Source organism: Anolis carolinensis, chromosome 2 (genome assembly GCF_035594765.1).
Source record: "Anolis carolinensis isolate JA03-04 chromosome 2, rAnoCar3.1.pri, whole genome shotgun sequence".
Lineage (NCBI taxonomy): Eukaryota > Metazoa > Chordata > Lepidosauria > Squamata > Dactyloidae > Anolis > Anolis carolinensis.
The window spans coordinates 184,747,021-184,768,188 of record NC_085842.1 but is presented as its reverse complement, the minus strand read 5'-3'; the positions used below and the strand labels follow the sequence as shown (position 1 = coordinate 184,768,188).

General features: G+C 39.6%; 1 protein-coding gene across 2 annotated transcripts in view; it reads left to right on the top strand.

Moving 5' to 3' along the window:
• The window catches only part of tex2 (testis expressed 2), a 112,374-nt gene that overhangs the window by 67,189 nt on the left and 24,017 nt on the right, over nucleotides 1–21,168 (top strand). For both annotated transcript variants that reach the window (XM_008118359.3, XM_008118361.3), the window contains exons 3-6: nucleotides 7,808–8,008; nucleotides 13,644–13,983; nucleotides 16,004–16,251; nucleotides 17,826–17,969. In XM_008118359.3, the coding sequence (XP_008116566.2) occupies nucleotides 7,808–8,008; nucleotides 13,644–13,983; nucleotides 16,004–16,251; nucleotides 17,826–17,969 (933 nt within the window). The remainder of the gene's footprint in view (nucleotides 1–7,807; nucleotides 8,009–13,643; nucleotides 13,984–16,003; nucleotides 16,252–17,825; nucleotides 17,970–21,168) is intronic.

Sequence of the window (21,168 nt, the reverse complement as noted above, 5' to 3'; positions counted from 1 at the left end):
ACAGGGACAGTGCTGGGGCTGACAAGGCCCTAGGTAATATTCATTTCAGCGAGCCTCTCCCCAGTTTATCTGGAGGCAGATGGAGATAAGTGGTGGTGGGGGAACAGTAAAGCCCATGAAGCTCCAGTCATGTCCCTCAGACTAGTACTGTAAAGTAGCAGCCGAGGCAATGGAAGCTTAGCCATCATCATCTTGTCTCCAGTGTCTTTGAATCCTATCCTCAAAGTATATAGTGTGGCTCAGCAGCGTTGGAGAGAAGAAAAACAGTAATGGTTGTGACTGGAGGACTCTGGCCCAGGATAAAAAGGACCACGGTGGATGCTGCCGGTTCTGGACATCCATCGACATGTGGGCTACAGAATCAAAATACAAATGAGCAGTCACAGAAGCGGCAGAAATATACAATGCCAGAAAACCGCACAGTTATGAAATGCTAGAGTACCCTGACTCACAGATAACAGAACCCTGACTAGCTGATCAACGAAGATTCATAATCAAAAACAAAGTGTTCAGTGAAGTTGAACTTGAAGAAATTCAGGAAATCTGCAAAGCAAATTACCATCAGGTCACAACACAGACAGCAGCAGACACTCCAGCAACACTTTAAATGGTGGAACAGACTGAACCAGAAGAAAGTGTAGAGCTTTTGCAAGAATTTGAATAACCAGCACTTGAAGCACTTGTTGAACCACCAGGAATGTTGACAGCAAGACAACAAGAGCTCAAGGATAAAATCATGGCCCATGCTGCAGCAAATGCAATAAGAAAGCGACTCCCAACTCTAAAAACAGTGCCTAGGAGACACCTGGAACCTCTCATGAAGGATTTATTTATTTATTTATTTATTTACAGTATTTATATTCCACACTTCTCACCCTGAAGGGGACTCAGGGCGGATCACATTACACATATAAGGCAAACATTCAATGCCATAACATAGAACAGAGACAGAGACAGATGCAGGCACCGGGCTGGCCTCGAACTCAAGACCTCTTGGTCAGAGTAATTTGTTGCAGCTGGCTGCTAACCAGACTGCGCCACAGCCCGGATGTGAATACATTACTTTCTAGTGTCCAAATAACATCAATTGAACAAACAAACCAGCAGTGATAGTAGCAGAAGAACTTGGGCTCCTACAGCCAATGCAGCCTCAAAGAAAATCGACTGGAAAACCAAAATGGAAGGTCAGGTTGGAGTTGAAAATCAAAAATCTAAGATCAGATGCAAGTAACCTGAAAAATATGAAAGAGAAGAAACTGAAGAATGACAAAATCAAACAATACATGATCAGAAGGTACTGGCTGAACACCAGAAAAATTGAAGAAGCTTTGGAAATTGTGAAAGAACAAATTACAGCTACAGCCAGAATCATCCATTTGCTACAGACAAAATCAACTGTTTCAATTAGACCAAAGACGGTTCTATCAGAGTCTGAACCAAACAACAGACACAGTAACCATAAAGCCTGAGAAACCTGCAACAGCTAAGTTCTGGAAAGACCTTTGGGAAAATAATAAGAACTACAACAAAATGCTGGGTAGATAAATGAGTTTGAAGGAAAAATCTCACAGAACAAAATGGAACTGATGGAAATAACTGAAATGATCAGCAAATGAGTGCAAAAAGTCAAGAACTGGATATCGCCGGAAGTCGCATGGATTTTGGCTCAAGTATCTAATTAGTTTACATGGAAAAATGGCCCAACAATTCAATGAGATGCTGCAAAAAGGAAGTATCAGTGAATGGTTAACCACTGGGAGAACATATCTGATACAAAAGAATCCAGCAAAAGGAGCAGCACCAGGAAACTACAGGCCAATAACATGTCTGCCCACTATGTTTAAACTACTGACTGGCATCATAGCTGACAGAATTCAAGAGTATCTTGAAGAAAAAAAAACATCTTGCCAGATGAACAGAAAGGCAACAAACGAAAAAGCAGGGGCACAAAAGACCAGTTATTAATTGACAAAATGATTCTGGAGAACTGTAAAAGCTGAAAAACTAATCTTCACATGACATGGATTGACTACAAAAAAGCCTTTGCCTCACTCTCACACAGCTGGATCATCAAGTGCCTGGATGCCATTGGGATTTGTAAAAACATTGGCACTTTTATTGAAAACATGATGGAGCACTGGAAAACTGAACTGTTTGTTGGAAATGAAAACTACGGACTTGTCAACACCAGAAGAGGAATTTTCCAGGTGACTCATTGTCCCCACTACTTTTCATTATTGCCATGATTCCTCTGTCAACAATCTTACAAAAAAACAAATCTCAGCTATCAAACATCTAAGAAATCTCAACAAAATTTCACATATGATGTACATGGATGACCTGAAGCTGTATGGGAAAACTGAAACTGAAATCCAGTCTCTAACACTATCCGAATTTTAGTGCTGATATCAACATGGAGTTTGGTTTGGACAATGTTTGACAGTGGCACTGAAGAAAGGAAAAATCGTTGAAACTGAGGGCATAAATATGCCTAATGGCCAAAAAATAAAGTGTCACCAGCCAGAAGCCTATAAATATCTGGGCATACTACATCTGGACAACATCAAGCATGAACATGTGAAAACTGTGGTCAGCAAAGAATACACACAAAGGGTCAGAAAAATTCTCAAAAGCTAGCTCAAGGGAGGCAATACCATCAAGGCCATAAACACCTGGGCCATACCTATCATAGGATATACTGCTAGCATCATAAACTGGAGCCAGGCAAACTGGACAATTTGGACAGAAAAACAAGAAAACTCATGACCATTCATCATTCACTGCATCTTTGCAGTGATGTTGACCGGCTATATCTGCCTAGAAGATCTGGTGGCAGAGGACTCTTACAAGTAAAACAAGTAGTCAAAGAAGAAGAACATGCCCTGGCAGTATATGTAAAGAAAAGTGAAGAACCTGCTTTGATTGAAGTCAAAAATCAGAAACTTCTCAAAGCACAGCAGACAAAGAATCAGTACAAGAAGACTGCACTACAAACTAGAGCTGACAGCTGGCACAACAAAGCATTGCATGGACAGTTCCTTGACAAAATTGAAGGAAAGGTTGATAAGGAAAAGACCTGTTTATGGCTCACGAATGGTACACTGAAGAAAGAGACATAAGGCCTTATTCTTGCAGCCCAGGAGCAAGCAATCAGAACAAATGCAATTAAGGCCAAGATAGAAAAATCAACTAATGACCCAAAATGCAGACTGAAGAAAGCTGATGTAACCATTGATCATATCCTCAGCTGCTGTAAGACAATCGCACAGACGGACTACAAACAGAGGCATAACTATGTGGCCCAAATGATTCATTGGAATTTATGCCACAAGTACCATCTGCCAGTAGTAAAGAACAGGTGGGATCACAAACCTGCAAAGGTATTGGAAAATGAACACGCAAAAATACTGTGGGACTTTCGAATCCAGACTGACAAAGTTCTGGAACACAACACACCAGACCTCACGGTTGTGGAAAAGATAAAGGTTTGGATTATTGATGTCACCATACCAGGTGACAGTCAAATTGATAAAAAACAACAAGAAAAATTCAACTGTTATCAAGACCTCAAAATCGAACTGCAAAGGCTCTGGCATAAACCAGTACAAGTGGTCCCAGTAGTAATTGGTGAACTCGGTGCTGTGCCAAAAAATCTCAGCCGACATTTAAAAACAATAAACATTGACAAAATTATGATCTGTCAACTGCAAAAGGCCACTTTACTGGGATCTGCACGCATCATCCAAAAATACATCACACAGTCCTAAACGTTTGGGAAGTGTTTGACTTGTGGTTTTGTGATACAAAATCCAGCATATATATCTCGTTTACTGTGTCATACTGTGCCTTTGTGTCAATAATAATAATAATAATAATAATAATAATACATAATAGATTACAGACCAGTCTCTAGTCTTCCTTTTTTATGCAAGGTGGTTGAGAAGGCAGTTGTCCTCAAACTCCAGGGAGTCTTGGATGACACACACTTTCTTGACTTATTTCAAACCAGCTTCACAGCAGGATGCGGAGCTGAAATGGCTATGGTCACCTTAGTGGACTTAACACTGACAAGGGGTATGTTTCCCTGTTGGTTCTTCTAGATCTCCCAGCAGGTTTCAATACCATCGACCTTGGTATCTTTCTAGATGGTGACGCCTGGGGATAACTGCTCCTCAAAAAATGAACTGTTATGTGGCATCCCACAAGGCATGGGTATCAGTATGCTGATGACGCCCAAACATATTTCTCCATGCCTTCAAAAACAGTTTCAGTGAAGGATAGCATGTCTCTTCTGAATGAATGCCTGGAGGAGGTAGTGGGCTGGACAAGGAAAACAAATTGAAACTGAATCTAGACTAGACAGAAATGCTTGCCTTCAAGGGTCCTAACTTAGGGATGGAGGTATATCAACTAGTTCTGGATGAGATTATACTCCCCCTGAAATAATATATCTTCAGTTTGAGAGTAATCCTAGATCCGTCTCTCCAAGTGTCAGTCCAGGTTGATGTGACAGAAACTTTGGCTGATATGCCAGCTGCACCCCTTCCTAGAATTGGAGAACCTAAAGATGGTAGTTCATGCACTGACAGCCTCAAGTTCGGATTTTACATTGGGTTCCCTTTGTACCAAGTTTGAAAACTCCAGTTAATTCAAAACATGGCAACCAGGCTAATAAAAAGAACATCTAGGAGTGAGCGTATCACCCTTATACTAAAGTCACTCTACTCATTAGTTTCCAGGCAAAGTGTTGGTTTGAACCTTTAATACCCTACATGATTTGAGTCCAGGTTACCTTCTCCTGCACATTCTGACCCTTAGGACACTGAGATCCTCTGGCGGATGCTTACGCCAACCAGCCAGAACCCAACTGGTAGCTTTCACTTAGAGCAATACACAGCCTCAAACCTGAATGAAACTGTTAGTGGGTACCTTCCTTGATGGATGCTGGGTGGAGGACATCGGGTGACTCCATCCAGCAGTATTTTAGCCAGTTTCCTCCTCACACAACTTTCTCTTAATATATGTTGGATGGGATTTTCTTGGCCAAATGGACAGCAAAGCAAGTTACAGACTCCTGCCTGGAGTGTGTGGTTTTCCATTAGACTCTGGGCTGGTCTGCATCTTTGAACACTTCCAAATCAAGATACATTGGAGGAAATGCTTAGTCTTCTTGCTGGTTTCCAATAGTTTCTGTACTCAGAACCAAGTGGGAACAATTCAGATATATGACCCAGAAAGAGTTTGCCACAAACTTCTGGTTTTACAAATTTTATTTTTAAAAGGAAGATTTTTAGCTATAGAGTTAGAAACCAATTATTCGAACCTCTTGTTCAGTGTACAAAGCTGATTGCAATTGAGAGAGAGACATACACAGCCTTTGCTTAAATATTTCCAGCAAGAAATAGCCTCGTATTATATTCCACTGTATCAAAGAAGCTTATCTTAAAATTTTGCCAAAATTTTGTTCCTTGCCATTTCCACTCATTGTTTCTAGTCCTGCACATTGGAGCAGCAGAGAACAGGTCTGCTCCATTTTAGCATGATAGCCCTTTGTTTATGAAAGCTGTTCTTGTGTGTCTATCCCCTTAATCTTTTTTTTTTGCTAGCCTAGACACACCTGGCAGAAGAAATACACATTTATATAAGTGGTTGTGGAGTGGACTCAAGGAATTTACTGTTATTATTTAAATAATCCAGGCATAGCTTCCTTGGTGAAGGTTAGCATTGCTCACAAATCTGTCATTAATAATGCAGGGAAGACAGAAAAATGTCCCTTTGTTCTTTGAGAGATTGTTAAGTGTTAGTAAAGAATTGATCTTGAAGCCCTGAAAGGGTCTAATTTGTCTCTCCCACATCTTATCCCCCTCCACACACCTTGACTCCACGTTGGGTCCTAATTAAAACATGAGTATGAAATGCACCCATGAAATGGTGGTGCTGTTTTCCCCATTGGTGAAGTAAACAAAGGAGTGAAATGGAGTTCTAGTGTGGTCAAGCTGGCAGAACTTAACACTGTTATTTTAACCATAAAATCTGAGCCATCAGGTGTGAAATGAATCAGTAGAACAGCATGTGGTTCTTCTAATTCCATTATCCAGTTAAAGGGAAAGAAAGGCCAGGAAAATTGGAAAGAAAGTGAGAGAGAGCAGCTGGAACCTGACATGAGTTGTATTTGTGTGTGGCTATATCAAATGAAGTACGTTTTAGAAAAAAATATACATGTACTCATTTCATTTCCTGCCGAATCTGGGTGTCTGTTGTTATGTACCTTCAATTTGATTTCATTTATTGTGACCCCTATCAAAGTTATTTCTTAGCAAGATTTTGTTGGAGGAGGTTAGTCATTGTATTAATCTTACACTGAAAAAGTGTTACTTGCCCAGAATGGGTTTCCATGGCTTAGCCAGGATTTAACTCTGGCATCTACAGGAATTCTAGGGTAATATTCAAACTGCCTGCCACATGGACATTTTGGGTGTTCTTTTATAGAACCTTGTCTGTTGCCAAATATTTTGTCTTAGTATTGCACTTCTGCTATCCTTGTAATCCAAGAATTCCAGCTTATGGAAGAACTTTATACATCCAGGGATTGGCTTGCTCCCAACTATACTTAGACAGAGACATGAACTTTTGTGAAGTGAGCAGTCCCCATGATTTTGTGCAGCACTCGTCAGTTCTTCGAATATTACAGATACAATCCTTGCATATATGTGGCTCAGTCTGTACAACTGTGTGTTGGTGAGCTTTGCTTTCTAGCATAGCTGAAAAGAGATTTTGGCAGGTAAGAACATGAGCCTCCGAATACTATTGGATCTGGAACTCTCATGACCTCTCACCTTTAGCAGAACAGATAGGAGTTCCAGCCCTGGGAGTATGTTGGAAGACCACTTTTTCCCTACCTCAGTTTTTAGAAATGTCAGAAGTATAGTTTTCCAGTATAAGGAAAGTATGCTATTCACAGGTGTATCCTGACAACTGAAAAGGATCTAAGGGGAAGAAAATAACTGGGCCTAGGTTCCTGGAAGTGTGTCTTTCACTATTTTGTCAGAGAATTCCTGAAGTGGAGGGAAAATCTTGCCTTCTCCAGTTCATCCAGTTGTTCCTGTGCCCTTGCTGGGACACACCCTAATTTATCTTCAGGGTTTAGCAAGCAAGAACCCCACTGTGTTGTTTACCTGCCTTTTGCATCCTCCAAATTCTTCCAGTTTTGGGGCAAACTAATCATCTCAGTTTTTTTTTTTTTACTCTTCTGTCACCCCCTCAACCCTCAATCTTGTATTACTTAGTACAGGAGTGAACAATATCTACTTATCCCATGCCATCAAACACTATGTTTAATTTGTTTTGAACCAAGAGGGCCCTTGAGAACACCTTTTCTAAACGTTTGGGGACTGAAGAAGTCTAAGAGGACCACAGAAAGGACGGACTATAGACTGTTGTTGTGTACCTTTCTGATGTTTACAACTCAGGGTGAACCTGTGGCAAATCTATCAAGGGTTTTCTAGGGCTGCAGATGTGTGACTTGTCCCAGAGTTTCCATATCTTGAGCGAGGAATTGAACCCTGGTCTCCAGGTGTCATCATCAAACATGCAAACCTCACATCTTGCTGGCCACTGCCTTTAAAGTAGTCCACTTTTAAATTAGTCTCTTTGGGGTTCTTTCAGATTCTAGTGCCTACTTAACTGTTATTTCACATGCTTTCACATGTTTTATAGCAAACAATTTTCTATACTTGTTTTGTGGCTGTTATTTCTAATTTGACTTGGGAGTCATTATTAACAGAGAACTGTCTTTGTTTTTCTTTAGGGCTGGATGAATGAGATCCATAACTACGATCCAGAAACCTATCATGCTACATTGACTCACTCGGTCTTTGTTAGGCTAGAAGGAAGCACTCTGAGACTTTCAAAACCCAACAAAAATATTTCCAGAAGGGCTATTTACAATGAAGCCAAGCCTGAAATCACATATGTTAGCCAGAAAATTTACGACCTTACAGACAGCAAGGTAAGCTCTACTGAAACTTGATTGGTTATTCCCTTTGGCAGTGAAATGTAGTTTGAGTTTTGTTTTGTTTTTTTGGTCAGTTACAGAGTTTTCATCCAAAAGCAGACAAGGCTATTTTGAACAACAAGGACTACAGCCAAGTAGAAAATTCCATGTGTCTGTCACAATATCTAGTCTTACCCTTGTGTTTTTTTCGTGGTGCTTTCCTTTCCCTTCTTGCTACACATATGTAAAAAGGACTAAAATCTATAACATTCTCACTATATTTTCATAAATATTCATTTCTCTCCTTATTTCTGTTTATAGCTTTTGGTCCTTATGTTTTGAACACAAATGGGCAAGTGTCCAAAGTTTGGGGTTGTTTTGTCCTCTTGTGTGATCTCGGAAGTCAGCCCTTTCACCATAAGATTTTTCATAAAGACTTTTAATTTTTTTTTAATTAAATGCACGGGACATATCCGCTGACAGATTTAGGCACCAATGTGGAAGGCTGTTAGTAAATCAAGAAGTGAAGCAAAACTTGAAGTTAAACCATGTCATAAGCTGAATTTTTTTAGTAAAAAAATATACTCAAAACTCTAATAGTTGAGCCTTGTGGACTTCTAAGAGCCTAAGAAGAGAGATATATGCAGTATGTGGGCCTCACTTTATCCACAGCGGAGATTTGTATACCTGAGTGAAATGGACTTAAGAATTGAAAGCAAAAAATGTGGGATATTTCAGAACATTAAAGTTGCATGATTTAGTGAATGAGATACAAGTTCTAGGTTAATCAATAGAATACAATTAATTGAGAATAGCATATCCACACATACTATTTCCATATGTGATGTCAGTTTTATCCTAAGCAGAATTTCATTTAGGGAATGGAATTAGCCTCATTGAGTTAGGAGAGAGACAAGATGAACATAAATATATTAAAATATATATATTGGACTTCTTTGGAGGATATTTGCTCTTTTTTCAGCCAAATAATGTTTCCAGAGTAGTTTACAAAGATCAGTAATAACCCTAACCAAGAATGGGCAACTTGGAAGTCCCTAAACAGACTCAGAAGTGGAGTGGACAGATCAAAAGACAACCTGGAACCGCCAGGCAAGATGGCACTACCTGGAGGAATCCTCCACCTTGTGTGACTGTGGAGCAGAACAAACAACTCCACATATGTATGCTTGTCCACAATGTCCTGCCTCATGTACAGAGGAGGAGTTATTTAAAGCTTCGGACAATGCAGTCGCTGTTGCCCGCTTTTGGTATAAAATTATTTAACTGCTTGTGATTTCCTTTATTTCACCACTTTTAAATTTATTTATTATGCAATGCTTTTGACACGAAATAAATAAAGTAATAATATAGTCTGTACCTTTGGATTTAGTAATCCAATGTCAAAAATAGGAAAAGAGATTGGCTGGGAAAAGAAAAAGATAATTAAGTCACCTTTTCTTAGTTACACAATTCTTATAAAAAGCTCAGAGATTTAGGACACAGCATAAACCTAAATCAGTGGGAAGAGATATGGTGTAAAAAGTTGAAATTCACCACAGCCTCTGAGATAAGAGAGAATTGGTATAAAATGCTTTTTAGGTGGTATTATACGCCAGGCAAAATAGCTAAATTTGGTAAACAGGCCTCCAACAAATGTTGGAAATGTGATAAAGAAATAGAGACTTTTTTCCATCAATGGTTGAAGTGCAAAAAAGTTTAAAAATATTGGAACGAGATACATGACACAACTCAAAAAATATTACAAGTAAAATTTTCATTAAAGCCCGAAACATATCTATTAGGCTTTACATGTGGGAAAATGAATAAAAATCAGAATAGAATGCTTTTTCTAATGGGCACTGCTGCAAGGATAGTCCTCGCTAAAGTATGGAAACAAAATAAGATAGCTGTAAAATAACACTTGAAAAGCAATAAAAATTATTATTTTTTTTAAAAAAAGCTCAGGGAGTGGAAAAGCCAAACATTGCTGCCCTTATCAACAACCTTACCTCTTTTCTTATTGGACTTTCAAAATTAAAACCAAACCATTTTGCTTATTTTGATTTCCTGGGAAACATAATACAAGTATCTGAAGAAGAAGGCTCTTTGTAGCTGAAGGAGAAGGCTCTTGTTCACAAAAGCTTATGTCATAATAAAAGTGGTATTCTTTAAGGAGCCACATGACTCTTATCAAACAAAACTAGAACTGTCCAAAAATGAGCAAGTTGTATGTAGCTGGGTTTGTGTGCCAAGTATACTGAAACATGGATCGTATATACTTGAATATAAGCCGATCTGAATATAAGCCAAGGCACATAATTTTACCACAAAAAACTGGGAAAACTTACTGACTCAATTATAAGCTGAGGTTGGGAAATGTAACAACTACTGGTAAATTTCAAAAATAAAAATAGATACCAATAAAATTACATTAATTGAGGCATCAGTAGGCTAAATGGTTTTGAATATTTGCCATATTTCAAAGAAAAATAGTAAACTACCTGTGTAAGTGGAAAAAGAGGATCAATATGGTATCAACAATAACATTATTATCATTATTATTATTATTATTACTATTATTCGTACCCTGCCCTATCTCCCCATGGAGACTCAGGGTGGCTTCCAACATAATAGCAGGCAAACATTCAATACCTATATAAACAAAAAAACATAAAAAATTAAAAGACAATACTAAACATTGTACAATAAGTTAAAATAAACAGTTGCATTAAATAATTATCATTAAAAGCAATTTTTTTTAAAAAAACAGCCAAGGTAAAAGTTCCCTTTTGCCTTCTCTCAGGCTTCTCGTGTTGATGCAGCCTAGAATGGCATTGGCCTTTTCAGCTGCAGCATCACACTGTTGGCTTGTTGTCGACTAAGAATCTTTTCATAGAATCTTAGAGTTGGAAGGGACATTTAAAGGCCATATAATCCAACCCCCTTCATTCTGCCTTCATACAGCAAGAGAACAATCAAAGCACCCCCATCCAGCCTCAACAGCAACAACAACAGCAACAAAAATAATAATAGAGTTGGAAGAGACCGCATGGGCCATCATCTGGAGAGATCATCTGGAGAGGCCCTGCTCTCGGTCCCACCTGCCTCGCAGGCGCGGCTGGTGGGAACGAGGGACAGGGCCTTCTCGGTGGTGGCTCCCCGGCTGTGGAACACCCTCCCCGCAAATATCCGACAAGCCCCAACTCTTCTGGGTTTCAGAAAGGCTGTGAAAACATGGCTGTGTGCACAAGCTTTTAACGAGTAATATGATAACGTCGACATGGTCCGATTGAAGACTGAAGCATGAGGTTTTTAGACAAATGGATCTAATTTACATATGTTTTAATTTTTATAATGTATTTTAATGATGTATTTTTATAGTTTTAATTGATTATATGTACTGTTTTTGTTTTATTATTATGTTCTTGGCATTAAATGTTGCCAACTGTGTAAGCCGCCCTGAGTCCCCCCGGGTGAGAAGGGCGGGGTATAAATTCTGGAAATAAATAATAAATAAATAGTCCAACCCCCTTCTGTCTTCATGCAACAAAAGCATAATCAAAGCACTCCCAACAGATGGCCATCTAGCCTCAACAACAACAACAACAATCAAGTTGGAAGAGACCACTTGGGCCATCTAATCTAACCCCCTTCTGGCTTCTTGCAGCAAAAGCACAATCAAAGCACCCCTGAAAGATGGCCATCCAGCAATAATAATAATAATAATAATAATAATAATAATAATAATAATAATAATAATAATAATAATAATAGAATTGGAAGAGACCCCTTTGGCCATTATGCAACCCCTCTGCTCTCTGCACAGCGACCTAGCCAGCCAACAGAGGCAGACACAGCCAGCGGAGGCCTATGCTGGCTGCTGAGTCCTCTGCAACAAGTGCCTCCGTTCCAGGAAGGCAGGCAGACTTTCATCGTCCTTTTGCTGCATGTAGGCTGCATGCAGAAGTGGGTTGGACTAGATGGCCCAAGGGGTCTCTTCCGACCCGAATATAAGCCCCCCCAAAGGGCTGAAAAACTTGGTTTATATTTGAGTATATATGGTAACTTCAGGGGCTGTTGTGTGTTTGGTGTAGTAACAGAAGAATTCTGGTGAACACAGTGCAAATTTCAGTCTGTTTGATTCCTCAGGTTCAGGTGCGCTGGAGCCAGTTCTAGCTACCCTGTTTCCCCGAAAATAAGACATCCCCAGAAAATAAGACCTAGTAGAGGTTTTGCTGAATTGCTAAATATAAGGCCTCCCCTGAAAGTAAGACCTAGCAAAGGTTTTGTTTGGAAGCATACGTACCATAGATTGTAGAACATGGAAATAATGGTAGTAATAAATTCTTGATAGGATTCACAGTTTGTCTGGTTATGCTGGTTTGAGATGACAACTATTGTACAGTATATAACAAATGTTCAATTTTTGTTCAACAATAAATGTAAATTCTTCTTCATGAAAAAATAAGACATCCCCTGAAAATAAGACCTAGCACAACTTTGGGGGGAAAAATTAATATAGGACACTGTCTTATTTTCGGGGAAACAGGGTAGCTCTTACTCAACAGAGTGGATGCTTAAGATTATTTGGAAAGTTTGAAGTAAATAATGAATTGAGGACACTTCATATTACAGTGAGACTTTGTTCGCAATGTTTGTAATTGGGGAGTGTGCCAAATTTCAGAAATTAGCGGTCATAGAGAACTAGAAAAAAATGGACTAAAATTCCAGAATCTCCTAGCCAGCATAGCAGGGAGCTACCTCTTCCATTAGAGAAGGAATCCATATCATTGCAAGATGAGCAATTGCCTGCCTCATGAAGTATGGCTTCATTCAGCATTTCCTGTTTGCTACTGTCCTTCTGCTTTCACAACTTACATATGTCATTGTGAGGAAGAGAATAATAATAATAATAATAATAATAAAACTTTATTTATACCCCGCCACCATCTCCCCAACGGGGACTCGGGGCGGCTAGGGTAGCAGCATCGTGATGTTTAATCTGAGTTTGGCACAGAGGTCACATTAACTCTTCTGTGTCTGTGCTTTCCCAAATTTTAGAAAACTCTGGAAGAAAAGATGAGTTTTCTCTAGGGAGGGAACTCAGAAATAGCAGTGCTTCTTTCAAACTGTTATGGCTGAGAGTAACCTTTCCTATTCCTGTATTTGCAACAGGTTATATACAGGGTGTTTGAAAAAGAACTCCCTAGTTTTAATGTGTTTATACAGTAGAGTCTCGCTTGTCCAACGTAAACGGGCCAGCAGAATGTTGGATAAGCGAATATGTTGGATAATAAGGAGAGATTAAGGAAAATCCTATTAAACATCAAATTAGGTTATGATTTTACAAATTAAGCACCAAAACATCATGTATTACAACAAATTTGACAGAAAAAGTAGTTCAATACACAGTAATGCTATGTAGTAATTACTGTATTTACGAATTTAGCACCAAAATATCACGATGTATTTAAAACAATGACTAGGAAAATGCGTTGGATAATCCAGAACGTTGGATAAGTGGGTGTTGGATAAGTGAGACTCTACTGTACTTAAGACTAGGGAGTTCTTTTTCAAACACCCTGTTATTTAATCATCTCACCTTCATGGTGAGGTGAACCCTGAAACTGTCTCACAACTTCTCTTTCAGATCCACCTTGTCCCTCAAAGTTTGGCTCGGAAACGAATCTGGAATAAAAAATATCCTATATGCCTTGAGCTTGCGAGACAAGATGACTTCATGGCTAAAGCCCAGTCTGATAAAGAGGCCTCAGAAGAGAAACCAGCTGCCGAAAAACTAGACCTATCCAGCGAGGAACTCAAGAAACTCTCTCAGGATGGTACAAAATCTGTTACCCAGAAGGACCAAATGCTTTATCTTTTTGGAAGGACTGGTAGGGAAAAGGAGGAGTGGTTTAGGAGATTCCTTCTGGCTTCCAAATTGAAATCTGAAGGAAAAAAGCCAATATCTGTGTGTGGAAACAAGCCAGGTAAGGTTTATTCCCCTCTCAAAATATAAGATTATTAAAAGCTAATTGGATTGCATGCTCCAGAAGGTATATTGAATATTCAGTGTGTTCCATCTCTGGGCTGAGATCTGAAGGCAATTTGACTTATCCTGGAGGATGTCTTTTGTTTTAAGAAGACACATTTTTTATAACTTGCATTGAGAGAAAATGAATCTTAAGTGTATCTGTTTCACTGCAGTTAAAAAAACATTCCTGAAGGTAAAATATGAAGTAGTGTTTGACTTTCAGAGTATTGTATGGAAGTTTGTAGTGCTTAAAAAATCAGGTTAGTCTCTACCCCTCCCACCCAATTCTATTTTAAAAATTGGTTTGTTTGTTTTTTTAAACTTGGTGTATGAGGTCTTGTGAAATTTGATATTGGTGTTTTGGGGTGATCTGAGAAATATTGTGGAAAAAGGGAGATGCCTAGTTGAAGGCATACTAAGGACATGCATCTAAGTCTTCTAAAGTTACATTGGACTTGCAGCCTAGGTGCTGTGATTTACAATCTAAATGTGACAAGCAGCCATTAATTTTTAATAAATGATTTTATCTCATCATTCCTTTCCTATTACACATCTCTCCTCCCTATTTAAAAGGTTTGTGGAACAAAATGCTTTTTAAGGGTTGTGTAATGTTTTTAAATGTTTTAATGCGTTTTAAATTCTATTTTAAAATGTTTCTTTTAATTGTACATTGTTCTAAGACATAGAACAGTTGCCTATGTGTAAAGGTGGGGTATAAATAGGGTAAATAGATAAATAAATAATACTTAGGTTAGTTCTGGCACTACAGAATGATGTAGAGGTAGATTCTAGAAATTGAGTTGTAAGTAAACTTTCCAGCAGAGGTTCCGATATGGCAATAATATAAAATTATCTTGTGCGCATGGAGTCAGTTTATGCTAAGCGTTTCGTGACAACAAGAAAATAGTTGTCCCTCTACATTTGCGATTTTGACTTTTGTGGATTTGATTTGATTAAAATGTTTTATAGGCCCTCCAGTGTGATTCTATTGTCAATTTTATGTAGTCATGCTGAAGGATCAAGAGCACTTGTTCTCAACCTGTGGATCCCCAGGTGTTTTGGCATAGAACTCCCAGAAATCCCAGTCAGTTTACCATCTGTTAGGATTTGTGGGAGTTGAAAGCCAAAACATCTGAGGACCCATAGGTTGAGAACCACTGATCTAGAGATTCTAAAGAGAGCACCTTTCTAGGAATCTCCAGGTTTTACAATGCAATTCTATAGTCAGTTTCAAGTGGAAGTTCACCACATTCATACTGGAAGAACCTAGAAATTCATAGAGATGTGTACTCTCAAGTAAAATATAGTAAGTTTTTAAATTACAGTTTTCACTTTCACTGTGGTTCTGGGCCCATGACCCCATTGAATGTGGACGGTTGACTGTCTTAGTAACACCTCCGTTGTATAAAAGGTGTTTCTTTATCTTTAATGTATTTCTTGCTGTTGTTGAAAACCATATTTTCCATTAGTTGTGGGACAGATTGCTTGTGTGGCATGTAGGATTGTAATATAAATACATTTTTTTGCCTGTTTGCATAACTTACTGAAATAATCCTTCCAGCTCAAGATCTAGAGCTAGACAATTTGTGGCAATATGGTTCTGAAATATTTCTCTTCAGAGCTCGAAACACCTTTTTTTGGACTGTAACTCCCAGTTTTCTCCAGCCATACTACCTGTAATTCACCGCATGATAGTTTCACCCCCCTTTTTTGGGGTCCTGGCTATTCCTCACATAATAGTTGCACCTTTAGTTCATGGGTGTGGCTATTGTGCAAGGCGACTGTCACCAGCAGGCACACAGGAGGGTGAAGGCTCACAAATTTGTTTCTCCCCTCAGAGCTAAGGAGGCTCTGCTAATAGCCTTATAGTCATTACATATCACTGGAGTATTCGCATTTTAAACTTCTGACTTTCATGGTTACTAGGTTTTGTATTTAACTTTGACTTTCTCTCTCCCTACCCCTGCTGTATTTAGGGTTCTTGCCAACACATAGTAGATCCAATAGCCAGTCTGGAGTTCTTACCCACAGCCGTAGCAGCAGCAAAGGAAGCATAGAAGAAATCCTTTCTCAGCCAAAACAGAAGGAGCTGGCAGCTAGCGCAAGACAAAAAATGTTGTTGGATTATAATGTCTATATGGCAAAGTGTATTCCACAAGAACATACAAGCCCTGTAGCTAGTCCAGTTCAGAGTGCCGAGAGCAGCCCTTCAGTTGTGAAGAAGGTGAGGTATATGGTTAAAGTGTTCTTCCTTGAAATGTTATTGTTCACTGTTAACACCTCTTTCACACAATAGCATTACACTGAGTTGTGTAGTGCTGAGAAGGGCTTAATTTTCCAGGCGTTCTGTCCATTTGAGTATGTTTTCTGGTTATACCATGTCATACCATTTAATGATTTCTATATATTCTAGGTAATAGTTACATTTAAAGTGCTAGCCATTAAGTAATGGATATGTTTTGAAATTTTAGTAAAAAAAATGAACCCAGAAAACCTGGGTCAACTTAACCATGAACTTATGTGATTACTGTACCTTGACTGTACTGGATTATCCCCTTCTCTTAGAAGAATAGCAAAGGTGAGAGCTTAGTCCGTCCTGGAAGGACCTAAAAGAAGCACCAGCTCTCCTTTATTCTCTTTGAATGGTGCCGTTTCTGGCCTTTTCAAATGCCTGGGCAGGGAAATGACAGTGGTGGCCGCCCCGGCTGAGGTAGTGCTGGTGCTTTTTTCTCTCTGCAGAATAGCCCTCAGCTTATACATGAGCATACCATATTCTATTGATATGTTTTATTGTTTTATGTAGTTATGTTTTAATTGATCTGTGTTTTAACTTGTGTGTGTTAAGTTGTTGTTGTTGTTGTTGTTATTATTATTATTATTATTATTATTATTATTATTATTAGCCTTGCAAGGTAAAAAAAAATCAATGCAGACCCAATATTGAAAACGAACATGAATAATGCATCACAAAACTTTCCTTCCTAGTGGAGAAAAAAAAATCAAACAAGTAACAGCTCAGCTTTGAAAACTATAACAAGACCAAAAGAGTTAGAACCTGAAATCTATTTAAAACACGCATTCTTTAAAATATCTGAGTGAATTAAATGTCCTCCCCAGTGCTGAAATGGAGGTAAAGTTATCAGAGAGGCTGTTCCAGAGATTTGGCAAGTATCTTTCCCTTAGTACCCACCCCGCTCCTTTCACATACTAGGAACATTTACAGAGCATGGTCTTCTTAAATTATAAGTAGATATTCTGGAGGTGGTATAGTATCCCTGTCCAGAGACTCAGGGCAGGATGAAAGTGAAGCTGAATCTTCTCAATACAGGGGGAGATCATAGAATCATAGAACAATAGGGTTGGAAAGAAACCATATGAGCCATCTAGCCCAACCCCATTTTGCCATGCAGGAAAAGCATATTCAAAGCACCCTTGATAGATGGCCACCCTGCCTCTTGTTTAAAAGTTTCCAGGGAAGGAGCTTTCACCACACTTCGGGGCAGGGAGTTCCACTGCTTAACATCCCTTACAATCAGGAAGTTTTTTCTAATGTTCATGTGGAATCTCATTTCCTGTGATTTGAAATCATTGGAAACTGAGGGGATGATATCTATATAGACCAAGGCCAGCTCTCAGTCTGTTCCTCAAGCTGTACCTCATAACCAGATGATATATCAAGGTGATACTTGTAATCCTTCTTTTCCCATCCATACACAGTAATCATTATGAAATTGACAGAATTTTTTCTTTAGTAATGTTGTGAAAATTGCTAAAAGTGGAAAATTCTTTTTTAACTAGTTGCCAGATACGTGTTGTGACAAGGAGGAGCAGGAAGCATGGGTAAATGCTTTGCTTGGAAGAATATTTTGGGATTTCTTGGGAGAAAAGTACTGGTCTGACATGGTTTCTAAGAAGATACAAATGAAGCTTAGCAAAATAAAGGTAAGGATACTTGCTGCCCTTCCGTCACAAAGAATATTTTGTTTAGTAGGAGGATGTTTCCTTGCCCTCTTGTGCCAGGGCAACAGCCTTTTTTCCTCTGAAATATGGGAAAGCTTATGTAGCTTGTTTGACCACAACCCAATCTGGGAGATTTGCCAGCTTCAGGACGCCTTTCTGAAGTCTAAAACAGCCTTCAGGAAGTCTTACATTTCTGCTTCAGTCTTCCTTTCAAAATTCTTTATTTGATTTATTCATCAGCTTGTTTGTTCAAAGCATTTTTATTTTGCTGTTCAGCTGGGAAAGGTTGCCAGAGAAATTTATTGCTATATGCCTTCAAGTTTCTGATTTATGGTGAGCCTAAGGCAAAACCTATCAGGAATTTTCTTGGCAAGATTTGTCCAGAGAGGGTTTATCTTTACCTTCTTCTGAGGTTGTCAGAGTGTGACTTGGCCAAGGTCAGTCACATTATGGTTTCTATGGCTGAGCAGGGATCCAGAGCTACAGTAAAACGCTCAGACCGCTATACCATGCTGGCTCCAGAAAGACCAACAAAGATCATTAATAGGATCGTCTAGCCCAAATGCAGACTACAGTGCTTGGTCTGAAAGCCAGGTTTATGTCTTTGGCACAAAGAGCGGGCACGTGGTCTGCCAAAAATGTCATACACACCCAAAAAGAGGAAGTAGCTGGATGTCCAGCTCTACCTTTGAAAAACAGGATTTTTTTTAAATGCAGAAAGCAGATGGCCACTCTCGAAGGTTTCCAGAACATGCAATACATTTTTCCTTTGACCAGGTAAAGAACAATCTTGGGCATCTGTAGTAAGTTGGGGAATTTAAAAACAGGACCCACAGGGGTGTAATGTATCTACCTCTGGTGTAGACTAGAAAGAGAATAATTCTACATAGAAGTTCCAGTCTGATAGAAAAACCCCCCAAATGGTGATTTTTGTCAATTGATTTGAACTGCCTATTGAACAAATACAGTAGAATCTCACTTATCCAAGCCTCGCTTATCCAAGTTTCTGGATTATCCAAGCCATTTTTGTAATCAATGTTTTCAATATATTGTGATATTTTGGTGCTAAATTCGTAAATACAGTAATTACAACATAACATTACAGCGCATTGAACTGCTTTTTCTGTCAAATTTGTTGTAAAACATGATGTTTTGGTGTTTAATTTGTAAAATCATAACCTAATTTGATGTTTAATAGGCTTTTCCTTAATCCCTCCTTATTATTCAAGATATTCACTTATCCAAACTTCTGCCGGCCCGTTATACATTGATTTGACTTGTTTGGTGGCTATTTTTATTTATTTTTATATATAGTGTACTGTTTCTACATTGCTTCTTACACTACCTTGGGCATGTATTATTGGAGAGTTGGGTGCTACGCATATTGAATTATATATGTTGGGGACTATAATATTAGTGCTGCCATTGGTCTCTCTGATGTGATTTCAGACCAGTGAGAATTGGTTCCCTGGTTTTTCTACCTTGAGAGTAACCATAGAACTAACTCTGGATCATTTTTATGGCTTGTCATGGAAGGGAGGCCCAAGAAACTGTTATGTATTTGAATGTCTGTAGTTTTACAAGATCTTGAGCCTTATTTGCCAAAGAATAAAGCTGCTAACATTGGAAATAGGAATGATTGGTGGCTGCTCCTCAACAAGCCAGAATTGTAGCTTGTTGTGGTCTCCAAATGTACCTGCTATCTCTGACACTTACTTTTCAATATTACAACATTTACTAGGAAGTAATAACTATTGAAAGACATAGGAACTCCTAGACAACTACCGTATTTACCCGAGTTTAATCCCCCTCGATGGATTGTCACCTTGCCATGGTGAAGGGGCTTGCATGTTCTAATGAGCCTGAGGGCACAACCACTGGAGTCATGCATTCCCAGGAGGGGCCACAAGGGAGGATCCAGACCAAGAACAATCCGAAGACCCAAAGACCTCAACGGCGGAGCAAGCGGAGGATAACATGGTATATGTTACAACGGCTGTGAAGGCGGAAGAAGGCTGCAACAGACTGAGAAGCCACTCTCGTTGTGTTAATCACACCACTGCTGGGACCTCACTCTGTGAAGACTGTGTGTTGACTGGCCGTGCACCGACCTCCACACATTTAAAAAAATCACGCACAGTCGTCTTCCAAGAAAAATAAAAACAAACCAACAAAAGTCCCATGGCGATCAGCGAGTGGCGATGGGGGCAGGACTATGAAATCTGGAAGCCCCTAGGCACAGACTGGCACATGGGCGGTGGATATAGACTCAGTCGTTCTACCTCAAGGTTCGAGGCAGTTGAGTAGTCTGGCAGCTGTATCCATGACTGAGCAGCCCTTTTTAGGATCCACTCTGCTCACCCCACACAGGGAAGGGGCTAGAAAAGGTGCCCTAAACATAGTCTAACTCTCTTATCCCTGACTGGACTGCCGCGTCCAGAGGGGTCACCACTCTGCGGCCAAAAAAGAGAAATGAACTTTGGAACACGGAACGTACGGACACTGTTGGATAACACTGACAGAGAACGCCCCAAACGCAGGACTGCTATCATTGCAAGGGAGCTGGGACGCTTTAAGATCGACATAGCAGCCCTTCAGGAGACCCGGAGATCAGGAGAGGGACAGCTGAAGGAAGAAAAAGGAGGCTACACCTTCTTCTGGAAGGGACTGCCTGAAGAAAAGCGAAGAATACACGAAGTTGGGTTTGCTATCAGAAGTGACCTGGTGAAGCACCTGACTGAGGCACCCATTGGTATCAACGAACGACTCTCAACCCTCCGAATTAACCTTGCCAAAAACCAACAGGCAACCATCTTATGTGCCTATGTACCAACACTAGATGCTGACAAAGACATCAAGGGAATTTTTTTATTGTCGGAGATACCTAAGGAGGACAAAATCATCCTTCTGGGGGACTTTAATGCAATAGTCGGACGGGACTCCGACCTTTGGCCAGGGATCATAGGAAAAGACAGGGTCAGAAACAGCAACTCGAATGGCATCTTGCTTCTCACCAAACCTTGTCATCACCAACACGCTCTTCCGCCAGAAAAACAAGCTCAAGACATCATGGAAGCACCCCCCGGTCAAAGCATTGGCACCTCTTGGACTATGTAATTACATGTGCCAGAGACCGCCGTGATATGCTTCTCACAAGAGCCATGACAGGTGCTGATGACTG